Source organism: Strix uralensis, chromosome 3 (assembly GCF_047716275.1).
Source record: "Strix uralensis isolate ZFMK-TIS-50842 chromosome 3, bStrUra1, whole genome shotgun sequence".
Classification (NCBI taxonomy): Eukaryota; Metazoa; Chordata; class Aves; order Strigiformes; family Strigidae; genus Strix; species Strix uralensis.
This window is the reverse complement of record NC_133974.1, coordinates 41821161-41837373: the sequence shown is the minus strand read 5'-3', so window position 1 is coordinate 41837373 and position 16213 is coordinate 41821161. Positions and strand designations below refer to the sequence as shown.

At 39.9% G+C, this 16213-nt stretch overlaps 1 protein-coding gene across 4 annotated transcripts in view; it reads left to right on the top strand.

Annotated features, from left to right (window-relative positions):
- Positions 1–16213, top strand: part of UBE2J1 (ubiquitin conjugating enzyme E2 J1) — a 32515-nt gene that overhangs the window by 8253 nt on the left and 8049 nt on the right. For 3 of the 4 annotated variants that reach the window (XM_074862059.1, XM_074862061.1, XM_074862060.1), the window contains exons 2-6: positions 6316–6389; positions 8091–8222; positions 8865–8949; positions 10388–10493; positions 12913–13042. In XM_074862059.1, the coding sequence (XP_074718160.1) occupies positions 6316–6389; positions 8091–8222; positions 8865–8949; positions 10388–10493; positions 12913–13042 (527 nt within the window). Of the gene's footprint in view, positions 1–1740; positions 2329–6315; positions 6390–8090; positions 8223–8864; positions 8950–10387; positions 10494–12912; positions 13043–16213 lie in introns of those variants that run through there. The other variant, XM_074862062.1, reaches the window with a different exon arrangement.

Genomic DNA, 16213 nt, shown 5'->3' with positions numbered 1-16213 from the left:
TTAGGTGCTGTGCTATCTAATAGAAACTCATTAACCACCACCCCCGTTCCCATCATTTAATGTAATATACAGACATTGTTCCCTTAGTTTATGGACCACATCCATAAAATGTCCACAGAATGTCCACTGAGTTCATTTAGTCCATGACTTGGTGCTCCATCTGTAATGGTGGTCACTCAGACAGGAGAGGTGGTGTGCTGCGTGGAGTTGATGGACACCAAAGCCAGTTCAGGTCGGGTCGCTGCTGGCCTACACTGCTTCTTGTAAGACTTGTCCTCCACTGTTTTGGGTGGTTGCTGCTACTGTAATTCCTGTAATATGCAACTCAAATCCTGGGTTACAATGATTTAAAGGTATTTTCATTAGTCTCCACCCCTGGTCCCTTTTCATCAGGTTATAGGGTTTAACATTGCAATGAACTCCTCCCTTGTCCCTCTTCCGGCTTGGAATTATCCACAGACCATGGTCCCTTAGGGTTGTACCTGTTCTGAGTGGAGCCTTATCTAATCTGCAGTCTCTCCAGGGGTGTACCTGCTGTGGCATAGACATCCACAGTCACAGCCGCTTTGAGGTGCAGCTGTTCCAGCATGGCCTTATCCATGGGCCACAATGTCTTCCAAGATAAACCTGTTCTGGCATGGCCTGACCCACAGCCACTGTCCCTTCGGAAGTGAGCCTGCTCCAGCATGGCCTTACCCATGGCTGCAGTCCCTCCAGAGATTGTACCTGCTCTGTCGTGGGCTTATCTGTGGCCACATGCTTTGAGGTGCTCCAGCGTGACCTCATGCACAGCCACTGATGCTTCACGATGTACCTGCTGCAGCATGGACTTTTACCCACAGCCACAGATGTTTGGAGGTTGCCTTCTCCAGTGTGGACTTATCCTTGGGCCACAACCCCTTCAGAGGTCTGCTGCGGCACAGACATAAACACAGCCACAGACACTTTGAGATGTACCTGCTCTGGTGTGGATTTATCCACAGCCACAGACGCTTCAGGGTGTCTTGCTCCTGTGTGGACTCATCCACAGGTCACAGTCCCTTTGACTCGAGTTCACAGTGGAGTTCAGCCTGCCCAGTGCAGCAGCACAGAAACAGCAGCGATGCCCCGGCCATCTGCCAGCCCAGGTGCATCACACTTACTGTTATCAAAATGATCCCGGGCACAGCAGAGTAAGATGATCAGCAGCGCAGCACTACGGCAAGCAGTGAAAATAGAAGGCGACCACAGACAAGCACTGGACTCTAATATACAGTAAGGCAAGCAAGCCCCATGGCAAGCTCAGGAGCCTGCCAGTTAATAGCTATACAGCAATAACAGCTGTAAATTCAATTCATCACATTCCAGTCAAACCTGTCGTTATCTCACACCCTTTGTGCCCCACATTGGGCACCAAAAAGGACTGTTGTACTGTAACCCCAGACAGCAACTAAGCCCCACACAGCTGCTCGCTCACTCCCCTGCAGTGGGATGGGGGAGAGAATCAGAAGGGTAAAAGTGAGAAAACTCGTGGGTTGAGATAAAGACAGTTTAATAGGTAAAGCAAAAGCTGCGCACACAAGCAAAGCAAAACAAGGAATTCATTCACCACTTCCCAGGGGCAGGCAGGTGTTCAGCCATCTCCAGGAAAGCAGGGCTCCATCACGTGTAACGGTTACTTGGGAAGACAAACGGCATCACTCTGAACGTTACCCCCCTCCCGTTTCTCCTTCCCCCAGCTTTCTATGCTGAGCATGACACCATGTGGTCTGGGATATCCCTTGGGTCAGCTGGGGTCAGCTGTCCCAGCTGTGTCCCCTCCCAACTTCTTGTGCACCCCCAGCCCACTCACTGGTGGGGTGGGGTGAGAGGCAGAGGCAGCTTTGACTCTGTGTAAGCACTGCTCAGCAGTAAGGAAAACATCCCTGTGTTATCAGCACTGTTGTTAGCACAAATCCAAATCATAGCCCCATACTAGCTACTGTGAAGAAAATTAACTCTGGCCCAGCAAAAACCAGCACAACTACTAACAAAACAAAGCTCTGTAAAGCTAAATGTGATTGCTTTATTTTAAGACTATTTTTATTTTCACAATAACATATTTTTTGAAAATAAGACAAAATATTTTACTAAGAGAACATCGCCCATGTTCAAGTCCTGTTGTCTATTTAAGCAGCAATATTGACATTTATGAAGACTGATCACTTGCATTTTCTGTCTACAGAAGGATTTCCTGGGCCATAAGGTGCAGAGTAGTCTAGTCAGGTGTGATAGCAGTACTTAAATGTGACTTCAAGATACATCCAAGAGAAGCAGTTGTGTTGAATAGAAATTTCAGGACAGTTGAAGGTAAATATTAATAAGAGGTAGGGTTTGACCAGGACACAGTTTTTGACGGAAATACATCTACAAATCATAAATGCATACATTACATAAATTTTGCTCAATAATTGCTACTCAATCCTAAAGCAAGCTGGTGGCTTTAAATTTGATTCTTAGAGTTTTAACATCCACGTTTTGTTTTTCAGAAAAACTTGGTAATTTCAGTGTAATACAAGAGGCAGGTTATCAGGCAGAGCCTCTGGTGCATAGCACCCGCTCTTTCCTCCCCAGAGCACCTCCTGCCAGGGCGGGAACTCTCCCTCGCTCTCGAGTTAGCCCAGAAACTTAATTTCCTCAGTAGTTAATTTCAATGAATGTTATGATAAAGTGTTGACGAGTGTACCTGTGAAAGCATGGTTATTTTTCATGCTGACAGTCATGCCACATTAAAAAATACTTTGTCTCTAAAACCTGTCTTTGACAAAGTGAATGTCTTGATTTGGATTTTTTTTTTGGCTGAATTAGTGATACTTTTTTACTTTATTGACAGTTTGCAATTCTTTATTTTGAATGGGCCCAAACCATTCTCATTTTTCAGAATTGCTATTGCCAAACGTTTGCTCAGATGACTCATTGTGATTTTAAGTGGGTTGAAATACCATATTTTGCATCAAAACTCTTTAATGAAGTTTGGATAAGAACGACATGTACTTGTTGCAGGCAGACATTGTGAATTACTACATTTTTGCTAGCCAAAGGAGGGACAGTGTTCATGAATACTGCAGCTATGCTTAAAGAAGAAACAATTTAATGCTTTTTTCACTGGATCACACGTTCTGAGAATGAACCTTTATTGGTCCAGGCTGTTCTTGGCAGTCTGGCAGTGGACATTTTTCAGCAATGTGAAAGTAGAATCACAGAATGATTTGGGTTGGGAGGGACCTTCAAAGACCATCTAGTTCCAACCCCCCTGCCATGGGCAGGGACACCTTCCACCAGACCAGGTTGCTCAAAGCCCCGTCCAACCTGGCCTTGAACACTTCCAGGGAGGAGGCAGCCACAGCTTCTCTGGGCAACCTGTTCCAGTGTCTCACCACCCTCATCATAAAAAATTGTTTCCTTATGTCCTTTCACTACAGGCCTTGGTAAAAAGTCTCTTTCTGTCTTTCTTATAAGCTCCTTCTCTTCCCCAGACTGAACAACCCCAACTCTCTCAGCCTTTCTTTGTATATATGTGCTTCTTTTTCTCAGCCTCTCCTCATAGACATGTGCTTCTTTTTCTTAAGATATCCTAGGTTGCTTAATACTGAAAACTTCGTATAAGCAAATTATCTGTATACAAAAACGAAATTATATATTTTGCTGTATTTCATGCTCCAAGAGTGGAATAATATTTCATATTCTTTCAGTGTATTTTATGCTGGCTTCCTAAAATACCTATAATCTGGCTTCTTGATAATAAAGTAGTACTATGAAAAAATACATACAGTATTGCTGTCACTGTTAATTAAATACAAAAATATGTTAAAAACCACCATGCTTTAAACTGCTTCCATTTTAAATTCTACTTAACAGGAGCCCACCTGCTTGTTGTCCCCACCTGGCTGCTGTCTCTGTTCTTTCTCAGTGCAAACCCTTGATTTCTTTGTTCCTGCCTGCCAGGTGCTGGCACTCAACACCCAGGGGACAGCCTTGGAGCTGAAGCGGTAAAAAGACTGTTCCTTTTGGGACAAATCCAAAGTGCCAATATGCACTGCCAAAGATCCTGCACCCACTTGTAGGCTGGGTACAAACCTTTCTCTGAGTGTCAGTAGACTTTTGTAGAATGGTCTTGAAATTTTTTTTTTTTGCTCTAATAGTTAGCTTTCCCTCAGTTAACATGGGTAACTGCATGTGATGCTGCTACAGGTTGGCCTGTATTTTCTATCTTGGTCCCTCATCTAGGAAATCTCAGTAACAAAAGTTGTCTGCCTTGTCCATGACTATTCTTTCTTCATTAGGCTTCATTATATATGTTCTCAGCTTTCTTATGGTTACCCTTTTGCTTTGTGGAGTGTTCACTCCTGAATTAGCTCATCCTGATGCGTGCCACTCTTCTGAAGGCAAGCGTCCAGGCTTCTTGTCTGTGAAGCAATGCTGGGTCTGAAGCCTCTTCTGGTCCAGGCTGGTTTTCTTACTATTCCTCACTAATGAACTGGCAAACCTTAATCCAGATGAAGGAGACAAACTGTTTTTCAGTGGAGCCCTGACACAGCTGCCTGTGACGTGACCTCGTGGGCTTTGCAGGGTGTTTAATTGACACCTCCCCCAGGCAGCAGCACAGAATTGGGACAACTGGCAGCAGCAAATTTCCGCATAGTCTGTTTGTTTTTTGGGTTGTAAGAAGTGAAATCCTCAAACTTTGGGCTGTTGTTTATAGCTGTCAGGAAGTGCGAAGGAGGAAAAGAACTTTTCACAGTAGATTGAAATCAAAATTCTCTGCAGGAAGGTTAGAGTAGCTTCCCTCACAGCGTCGTGAAAGTAAGTAAATCCCTGGAGTCTGAGCATGCTACGCAGCCTACAGTCAGCTGGTGATGCCAGCCTTTGTAAATCGAGGAACTACAGTTCATTTTCACCATATCTTTATGCTTACACTGTAAGGGAATTTGGGCAGTGTCTCTCCTTTGTAGTTAGATAATTACATGAGTGGGAGGGACATCCATAGCTTGAACTGAATGTGGAGGATGGATTAACAGATCCTGTCCCTAGGTAGTTGCTTAAAGCGGTAACTGGTATTTGCACTTTCTCCAGTAAGTAGGAGGAAGTAAGAATTTTCTACCTAACCTTATTCATAAGGCAGCATCCTCAAATCTCGTCTGTAGTTTAGCTCTTTATTAGACATTAATGCATGATGCACATGAGGCCACCTGGCAGGACAAATGATGTAATAGAACTTACTAAAGGGGACGGAAAAAGGAGATGCAGAAGATACAGATGATGGTGGTGGTTCTGGGGTAGAAGGGTAACTAATGACTATCCTGAATTTAGGGTAGAAAAATACCTGTGTGTCCACACTCAGGTTCAAATTTGAGGGGAGACCTCATCGCCCTCTACAACTACCTGAAAGGAGGTTGCAAAGAGCTGGGGATGAGCCTCTTTAACCAAGTAATAAGCAATAGAACAAGAGGTAATGGCCTCAAGTTGCGCCAGGGAAGGTTTAGACTAGATATTAGGAAGCATTTCTTTACAGAATGGGTTGTTAGGCGTTGGAATGGGCTGCCCAGGGAGATGGTGAAGTCCCCATCCCTGGAGGTGTTCAAGAGGCGGGTTGACATAGCGTTGAGGGATATGGTGTAGTTGGGAACTGTCAGTGTTAGGTTAATGGTTGGACTGGATGATCTTCAAGGTCCTTTCCAACCTAGATGATTCTGTGATTCTGTGAAATTATAAAGGCCCTGAGTAAATTTTTCTGGCTGGGCATAAGCGTTTTAAAATCTTGTATAAATCTTCATCTGCTTGTACTACTGATGTGTTGGTTTCTCTCAAATCTTAATGTGACCTCCTTTGGAATAATTAAGGGAGTAGTCACGTAATAAGTCATGGGAGGTGGTAGGATAAAGCTTTTCAGCAGTTGTTTAAAGATGCACATGATGTCCTTTATGATAAAATATTGAGGTTATTGGTCTTGTACATCTTGTACTTAAAAGTCTGAAACTCCACTGACACCTGTGTTTTTCCTCATGTCTTTAGTGAAGTTAATAATACAAAACTACTTTAGTCCCAGTGTTCAGTGTTGAGAAATTCTGTGACCATGCAACATAATTTTCATAAATTTGTGCTTGTATAACTCATACAAGATTTATTCAGCATGAGTAATTTATATTGTGTCTTGGATTATTAACTCCAGTGAAGAAGCTGGGATGTGCTGAAAAAATTAGCTGAAAGGAGCTCTTGAAGAAGTGTTAATGTATTTTTGTATGCAATGGGTATTAATTTTTTTCTTAATTTTTGTGACTTACGCTTTCTCTTTTTCAGCTGTCAAACGTTTGATGAAAGAGGCTGCAGAACTGAAGGATCCTACAGATCATTATCATGCACAGCCTTTGGAGGTCTGTTTCTATACATGCTTGCAAGAGCTTGTAATTAGGCTGTGTTATGAATATATACTCTTAAGTTCTCTGTGCGCATATGTATTTAAAATGTGCATATTTAGATACTAGCAGACCTTTTAAAATTGATTCGGTTCTTTTTTTCCTATGACAGAAATCAACAGCAGAATTCCACTTTAATGGTATTGTAGTTCCAGGTTGTTAATGAAAGTACATAATATCAGTTTTACGTTGCACCTGAGTAATTTTTTCACACAGGTATAATATGTTTATTCCCCCTCCTCCTTCCTTAGACTACATAAATGCATTATGTTTAAGTTAAACTTTTCACACCCAAACCTGACATCTGGCTCAGTTGCTGAGTTGCTCAGCAACTTAAGCCTAGGTGTTCTATGAGGATTCACTATTTTGCATTAAAAAAAACCCTGTGAAAAACGTAAATGGGTACAATTCTGGATGCATTGTAAGCGAGAATGCTTAGATTTCACTTAAATAGTAGCTTCTTGAAGTCTTCTGAACATCCAGTTGAGTTTTTGGGCTGAGACGACAGGGAAGTTGTGGTGATTAGAAGCTTAAACAGAAACCCCTTCTGATTTTGCTGGAATAATTAAAAAGGCAATGTTCCGTGGGTTTGATTTAGCTGTTCACAGAAATGCATAGCATACTTAACGTGCTTAGAGAAAATAGCATGTTCCTAGGTGCAATAAAATATACCTTATTATTGACTAATTTTTGTCTGTACCTTGTGTTTCCCCTTCCTGTGATGAAATGTAAGATTTAATTCATTGTTGGAACTTACATGAAAGTCTTATTTTGGGGTTAGAGCAGTGACTCGCTGGGAAGAGAACAGTGGTGGGTGAAAGGAAATGCTGGAAATGTTGACATACCTCCCATCCTTGAAAAAATTATAACTAGGTGGGCAGTCACAGCCCTGTGATACCAGTGTTTGGCATTAGTTGAGAGATCTTGTTCACTGACCGCGAGCCTCGTTTGGCTTCCTGTCCTAACAGTAGGAGTTGTTCTGCTTGTACATATCCAGAAAGTTGTGGGCATTATGAGATCAGATACAGAAAGCCAAACACAGAACCCCAAAGAAATAATGCTTAAAGAGAAGTTATTTATATGTCCAATGACAATAATATTCCAAATTTCAAAGTGTACCTGTTGTGCAGTAAGGCACAGTAGCTGTTTCAAAATTGTTTATGGAGAAGCAAAAGAGGATAGAAATTCTCTGATGTGTGAGTCAGATGTGACTTGGGCATGAAAGGGGCTTTGGGGAGGCTGTCATTAATGTTCTTCCTTGGGATGGGTCTCCCCTCGATTCTCCAGGAATTACTTTTTACTGGGGCAAAGACCCAGTTTTCCATTAGTTGACTCAGTTATCTATCTGTTGGGTAATAAACCTCTTGTCATAATTGATACAACTGGAGCGAAGAACTTGAATAATGAATTTGAGGGTTTCAACAAAGCCATTGTACAAGAAAATTACCAGAAAGCTACAATATTTTAACCTTTTAACGAGAATCTTAGTACTGTGTTGGTTGTCCTACTCTCCATTTGATTTTGACTTAATAAAACCTCTGCTGTGCACTGTTTCTTTAGCCTGTCCTTGCTCAAGAAAATGGTGTTTAGTTGTCTCCTTCTTTGACACAGTCTTCTTTCTTTTTTTTGTAATTCTCCCTTTGGTGGGGGGCATTTTAGGATAATCTTTTTGAATGGCACTTTACTGTTAGAGGCCCTCCAGATTCAGATTTCGATGGAGGGATTTATCACGGGCGAATAGTACTACCACCTGAATATCCCATGAAACCACCCAGCATTATTTTGCTGACGGTAAGCATGTTTGCTAGTTTTTCGTTTTTACATGATCAGTTTAACTGTAGGTGTCTGAGAGAGAGATTCTTGGCATTTAAGGTAATGCTATTTTTGTAAGAAAGGTGGCATAGTACAGTTAATGCTGCCAGTTTAAGACCAGAAGTCTTCCAGTTGACTTTGGTATTCTGTAATTACATGAAGCTTTGCACCTAACAACTGGAAGTTTTCTTCAGGAGTAATCACATTGCTGATGTTCTTTCTAACCTTCTGTTCTCTCCATGGGCCCTCTTAGTCTCTGTTGGAGACATTGGTCACATGTAGGAAGGCAGACCTGTGGTTTGAGGCAAAGGCCCCCATACAGCTGAAAAGCTATAGCTTGTCAGACTCTCTACATGTGGTCTGTGAGTTACAGGAGCAACAGGCAAGCCACCATGTCACACTGGGACATGTGAGGTATCAGTTAAGGGTTTCATTATGCATGAATAGAGGCAGATGACTTTGTTCAGAAAGCAGAGTGCCAATTTTGTGAGGTTGGCAGTAATATAGTTATCAAGTATTGTTTGCATACAGATTTATTTGATGATGATTTTTACAACTTGTACCAAAACCCAAGAGTTAACTTCTAGCATGTTTTATTATATCCTCCTTCTTCCTTTGAAGGCCAATGGCAGGTTTGAAGTGGGGAAGAAAATTTGTTTAAGCATCTCAGGGCATCATCCTGAAACATGGCAGCCTTCATGGAGTAGTAAGTAACAATAATTTGGAAAATGTTACCCCCATCAAGCAACAAGATCTTTAAACTGAAAAAATCTCACAAATAATGTTTATAGTGGAAAAGGAGACAGCTTTTGAGGGAGTAAAAGTATGGGAGAATTTGAGAAATGTAAAGTCATGAAAGAGTGATGTAGGAGGATTTGGGAATGCTATTAAATAAATGTGGGGTGAAAGGGTTGAGAAACAGGAGTGATCATAGGTTCTTATTTGTTTGGATGCAAAAGCATTAAGAATTCTCAGACTACTTAGAAGATTCTTTGGGCGTGTTTTTTTTTTTAAATTGTTCTTATGAAAATACTTTAAATCCTCTTGCTTTACCCTGTTTTTGTATAATCACTAAAATCAACTTGAATATTGATAGAGGGAAGAGTGGTCAGCTTTTAATTCTGATGCTGTACTTCTGAACACTCAAGAGTAAAGACAACATGGTCTGAGTTCAGAATAACTGAACGTTTTCTACCTTTTTTTTAAAGTTTCATTATCACAGAAAATGAGAGTTGGCACAATTCATCTGAGGCGATATATTTCCGTGTTTGTATAATTTTACCTTTTCAGAGTACAGTACATCAATTATTTCTTTGGATATCTGTTGCACTTTTAAAATATGTTGATAAGATCTTACGAATTTTCTAGCAGGCCACTCTTCAACTTTTGTAAGGTCTCTTACATTTTTTAAAAGATTAGAAAATACTGTCTTCTAAGTAGGAGGTGTAAATATCCTACCTCTATTTTGTGTTACTCATCTTCCTGTGATATCTATTTACCAAATCTACTGGCAAAGTGTCTTGAATTCTTAAATTTCATGACTGTGTAAAACAAGATTGAAGGATAGATATTGTCAAAAGAGATGTTTGAGATGACAGTTCTGTTATGAGCTGTTATTAGTATTTAAGTAAGCTCTTTCCCCAGCACGATGACATAGAAGGAACAAATTCTGCAGTACATTGCATAGAAGAAAACCACTGAGCTTCTGTGCACTAAGTTGCAGAATTCATGTCTAATAGAAAACACGCACAAAAAGAAAAATGCCTTATGAATCCTTCCCTTCTTTCCCCCCCATTTATATGTTAATTCTGCCTTACTTTTTTTTCTTCAAAACCCATTTTTAAAGTCTGGAATTCTAATCTTTATATTGATGTAGCATTTTTGTGACAACTTCTCTTTTCTTCTCCGTGTTGCCTGATGGAAGACTAAGGCCTTACCTTTCATTTATAATGTGAAATTTAAAAAATGAAGAAGCCTTGCTGCGTACCAAAAAACCAGTGCTGCTTGTATGAAATTCAGACTACTCCTTTGGACAAAATGAAGTTTTGCAGGCAGAACTGCAACTTTTCTGTACTGAGTATAGAGTGAGACGAAATAAGAGTCGTTTTTGCAACGTTGTTTGTATCTCTCTTTTCCCATTTTAGTAAGAACAGCTTTACTAGCCATTATTGGATTTATGCCAACCAAAGGTGAAGGAGCAATAGGATCTCTAGATTACACACCAGAAGAGAGAAGAGCTCTTGCGAAGAAGTAAGTATGAAGTTTGTTACTGTAGGTACATATATATGTACTCTCTTTTAGGGTAAGGCATTGAGTAGAAAGTGAGTCACTTCAGTCTGTTCTCCTGAATTTATTTCAAATATAAAAAAAGTTCTATGCCTTGTATATATTTATTTTTTCCTGAACGTTGTGCAAACTGGGAACTTACGGTCAAACAACATACTTTGAAAGGGCTGTGTTCCTTCCAGCATTGTGTGGTCAAATTAGAGGTTTGTCTGAAATTCAGGCTTAGAGATGTAATTAACATTGTGATACAGTCATAATTGCAGCGTGGAAGAAGAATTAGTATGATGGAATTGATAGTAAGTGTAAGTGGGGGAGAAAACAACCAAAACAATGCATCATTTCCCTTAAGTAAATAATAATAACAATAACAATAATAATAATAATAATAATAATAATGAAACAACAGCAGAAAAGTCTGAAGCAGCTGCTTCGGAATGAGTTTTAGAAAATTAACTTAAAATTAGATTTGTGACTATGATGAAATGATTAGCTTAGTGAACAAGAGGAAAGCAGTGGATGTCGTTTATCTTGACTTTAGCAAGGCTTTTGACGCTGTCTTCCTTACCATCCTCATAGAGAAACTCATGAAGTACAGCCTAGATAAGTGGGAATAGTAAGGTGGATTAAGAACTGGCTTTGCTGCCTGGCTGAAAGGATTGTGGTAAGCAGCACAAAGTCCAGCTGCAGGCCAGTCACTAGTGGTGTACTCCAGGGGTCAGTGCTGGGGCCAGTGCTATCCCCTGTCATTAATGACCTGGATAATGGGGCAGAGTGCACCCTCAGCAAGTTTGCAGATGATACAAAACTGGGAGGAGTAGCTGATACACCAGAAGGTTGTGCTGCCATCCAGAGGAACCTCAGTGGGCTGGAGGAATCTCATCAAGTTCAACAAAGAGAAAAGCAAAGTCCTGCCCTTGGGGACGAATAATGTCAGCTGACCACCTAGAAAGGAGCTTGGAAGGGGAGGACCTGGGGGTCCTGGTGGACACCAAGCTGATCATGAGGCATCAACGTGCCCTTACAGCAAAGAAGGCTAATGGTTTCCTGGGCTGCATTAGAAATAGCATTGCCAGAAGGTCGAGGGAAGTGATCCTTCCTCTGTACTTAGCACTGGTGAGACGTCTGGAGTGCTGGGGCCAGGTTGGGGCTGTGTCCAGGTCAGGTTACAAGAAAGATACTGATTTACTGGAGCAAACCCAGTGCAATGCCACAAAGGTGGTTGAGGGGCTGTTTCATACAAGGAAAGGCTGGCGAAGAGAAGACTCAGGGGATCTTCTCCACATGTACAAATATCTGAAAGGAGGGCGTAAAGAACGCAGAGCCAGACTCTTCTCAGTGTTGTCCAGTGACAGGACAGGTGTCAACGGGCACGAACTGAAACCCATAAAGTTCAATCTGAATGCAAGAAAACACTTTTTTACTGTGAATATGGTCAAAGAACTATCATAGGTTGCCCAGAGAGGTGGTGGAGTCTTTATCCTTGGAAGTATTAAAAATGTGACTGGAAACAGACCTGAGCAACGTGCTCTGCTTGACCCTGCTTTGAGCAGGGAGACTGAACTAAATGATCTCCAGAGGTCCCTCCCAACCTCAACTATTCTGTGATTATCCTTAAATGAAATCTTATACCTGTGGGGTTTTTTTGGTCTTTCTCCTTTCCCCATCTGGGGAGAAGAAGGTACTTGAATTGAAAGACCATATCCTTATCTTAGAAGCAAAGTTACTGTATTCCAAATTGTAACTAGTACCTTATTTTACAAGCAGATGTGAGCTTATTCTGCCTGTACTCTGAGCCAGTCAGAAGCTACAACTTTCCAGTTAGCATGGCACTGAGTCCAAGCTAATAAGCCCTGCTGAGGGGTAGGGCTTAGTGGGTTGGTCTTGATACTGTACTATTAAAGCTGTGTGGTTTCCCATGGGCTTGGAGAGCTGCCTGCAGTGTGCCCCATAGACAAATTATGTGTGCAAGAGAGGAAAAGTAATGCTCTTGCAGAAACTGAAATTCCTAGATTTGAGGTGCAAGCTTCTGGGTCCAATTTAATATTTGTAATAATAATTAGATCTTTATCATTTACAGTTTTAATTTGCTGCAGATATAAAGTAAGTTTTAAAACGGTAGAAAATTATTAACAAAGTGTAGATAATAGCAACATGTAAGTCAGTTGTTAATATTTTCCTAAATTACATGAGAGAATATTATTCATAGTATAGATAATTCTCAACATATTTTTTCAAGATGGTGTGATTTGGGGTAGGGGGAAGTACTTTTAAGCTACTGGTCTTGACATCACTTGTCTTTCTGTGGATTGTTTTGCAACTGGTTTGTTTAAACACAAGAACATTATGAGAACGTGCTATTCTGAGCTATGTCATTTGTGGCCAGGTCACAAGACTTCTGTTGTGAAATGTGCGGCACATCTATGAAGACAGCCCTCTTACCAGTAACATCTGGAAGCGTGTCAAGCCAGGCGGACAAGGAAGCTAAAGAACTTGCCAGACAAATTAGCTTCAAGGTGAAGTCACCGTTTAAAATTTTGTCTCTGTTGTATGCAATTTAAAAAAAAAAAATATTGAGGAAAAACTTGTAAATTGCAGAAATATTCACCATTTCATAAACCCTTATCAGTCACTACATAGAAACCTATTTTTTTAGCACAGTCTGAAAGAGAAAAATAGGAGTGGATCTCTTGCAATGTGCCAGTTAATAAATTGTGCATCTCAAGCACTGATTGATTAGTTTTAATTTCAGTGGTGAGCACTGTGGTAAGAACTGCCTAACTATGTTGCTTTTACTTTCCATGTTTTCAGTCACTAATAACTTGAATAAGTTCTTCAGAATTAAGTCTTATCATAAAAGTGTTAGGAAAGTTTGGGCAAAGCTAACCTAAATTTTTTTTCCTTTGTGACTTTTTTTTTCCTCTTTTTGGCTTATGGAAGGAATAAAACATATTCCTACTGAAAAATGGTTGCAAATTCTTTTGAACTACTCTGCAGTGGAAGATACTGAAAGTTGAACTCTGGTATGGAAGTTGCTGTTACCCCAAAATGTGTTCTCTAGCTTGTGTTTCGGTGAAAGTAAGGTTTGTTTAGCCAAATATGTGCCTTAGAAAATTGCATGTCTTGCATGCAGTGTTGTTTTTCACTGGGTTTTCCACTAAACTCTTAAATCAGCCTCTAAGGAAGACTGCTGTGTATGAGGGCAGGGAACTACAGTGAAATACATTATGGCAGTGTAGCATTGGTGCAGAATATATCCTCACAAGGTCAGGGATGCTAGTATGTCCCCTTTTCTCACCAGTGTTGCGCTAACACTGTCCTAAAGACTATTTTTTTTGTGTGCTGTGAGAGTAAAGATTGCCTTCTACTGAGCGCTACTGCCAGTTTTGCAGGACCTGCGTATTCCTGTGTGATCTCGCATCTAGACATGTTGACGTGGTTGGGTCTGTGTGTCATAACGCTTATGATAAAAACATCTCAAAATATTTTACAAAGATGAGAAGATACAGGGACAGAGTTTTAAAGATGAGCTATTTGGAGAAGCCATGGACTGCCTGCTCCTGGCTTTTTTACAATATATAAGGGTTAAAAAGTGTAGGATTAATTTTTAATTAAGAACTGATAATCTTCATCACAGAAATTCTACAAATATCAGAGTATAATTTTTTTTTAAAAGAACACACATTTCATACCTTTTTCAGTTTTAAAATGAAAGACTTAGGGACATCAGTCTCTAAAGAATATTGTTGTGTTCACATATCCACATACTTCACCTCCTAAGAACAAGCACTCAGTAAGGGAAAAATGAACAAAGGCTCAGGTTTCTACAGCCTTTTACAATCCACTGTGGGTTTTTTACAGGGTAAAACAGTTCTGTCCTCTGGTTGCACCTTCTGTCCCTTCCTTAAATCAAATTTTAGGGATTGCGGTTTTTTAAGCTTTCTGCTTCTCTGCTTTGCTTGTCTTTTTGTTTGATTGATGTTAGGGTGAGGCATTAGATTGATGTGTTTGTAGTAAACTAATATTATGAATTACTAGCAAGGAGTACAAAAGTTTTTAATCATTTGGATCTATTCTATGTCAATTCATGGGGTAAGATTTAACATCAGGTTGCTGATTCAGTGTATCATTTGAGAGAGCCTCTCTACTAGCAAACATACTAGCAATCTGCGTTATCTTGATCCTTAAAGAAGAGATTTCCTAACTTTTTCTAGATGATCCTAGGATTATGAGAAGTTATTTCATACCTGCCTTAAGCAAAAGGGTAACTTTTAAAAAAACCCATGCGTGGTATTGAGAAAGGAGTATGAAATTCAGGAGAAAAAATAGCAAACCACATTTCCTGATTACAGTTTTCCTGCTTCTGTGACCCTTCACCTTTGTTCCTGTCTGTTTTAATAGAAAATTACATTTTTTTAATCATCTTTACATGGACTTGCAAATTGTTTTGTGCATTTGAGGTGCTATATACCATACATTCCATTCCACTTTAAAGAAAAAAAGATGAATGCATATGCATTACTGTAAAACAGTATGGTTTATCTACATGTTGCCATCACAAGGCACATTTTTCAGTAAAATTAATTCTCCACTCACCCTCATTATTACTTTTAACTATGTTGATCTTCTTTCCTTGATACCTGTGTTCTCTCCAGCTTCTCTGGAAGCAGAGGTAGGAGTTGGAGAAAAGAGACTGGGCAACAAAAAAGATATTCCGGTTTAGGGAACTTTCAAGTGCTTTATTTTTTTGAATGTTAGTCTGACTTCAGTCAAGCATATTAGACTTAGTACTTTCATAAAATAAAATAAATCAAAAGCACATTTTGTAGTGTATGTGCTTTATAGAGATTAACAGTGAAGATGAAATGAGCTCTTCTTGGAAAAAGCAGAAGTATGAAAAGCAGTGGTCACAGATTCCAGGGAAGGAACTTACAACTGGATATGGGAAAGGAAAATTCACCCTGCGAGTTATCAAATGCTGGAGCAGGCTACCCAGAGAGGCTGTGGAATCTCCAGTTTTGATAATGCTCAAAACTTGACGGAACATGACTCTACTTTGAGGAGGGAGTTGGACCAGGTGACATCTAGGGGTCCATTCCAGCCTAAATTAATCTTGTGTTGTTTTTTTGCTGGTCTATATTTGAGTCATAACTTGTCCTATCTAATATCAGAGTTCATAATAGTCAAGTGCAAAAAGAAAGCAACGTTGTCAGATTCTAAGTGGTTTTAAATCTTAAATTAATCTTCAGGTTCTTTCAGTGACATATTTTTCAAATTCTGCTGAGATACTGAGATAATATACATCAAGAAACAGGGAATTTAATTTCCTCACACAAAATAGTATCATGAAAGAATATTATCTTGTGATCTTACCAGCTTGTTATCACCATAACTGGTTGGTTTCTTACTACTTACTGTTTGTATTTCTTACTACTACTACCACTACTTATATCTGCATTTGAAGACAGGTATTAGATTTGGAATTGTCATCTTTATAGTAACTTGACATCTAGATACATGACATAGGAGATGACTTGCTGATAAAAATTGATCTAGCCATTACTTTTTTTTTTTAAATATATATAAATGAGAGTGTTTCAGTTCAGGACTATGATGTTATGTCCTTCTCCATTCCCAAGGGATTGTTGCAGGCATATATGCTGTTTTAACAAGAGGTTTGTTCATGG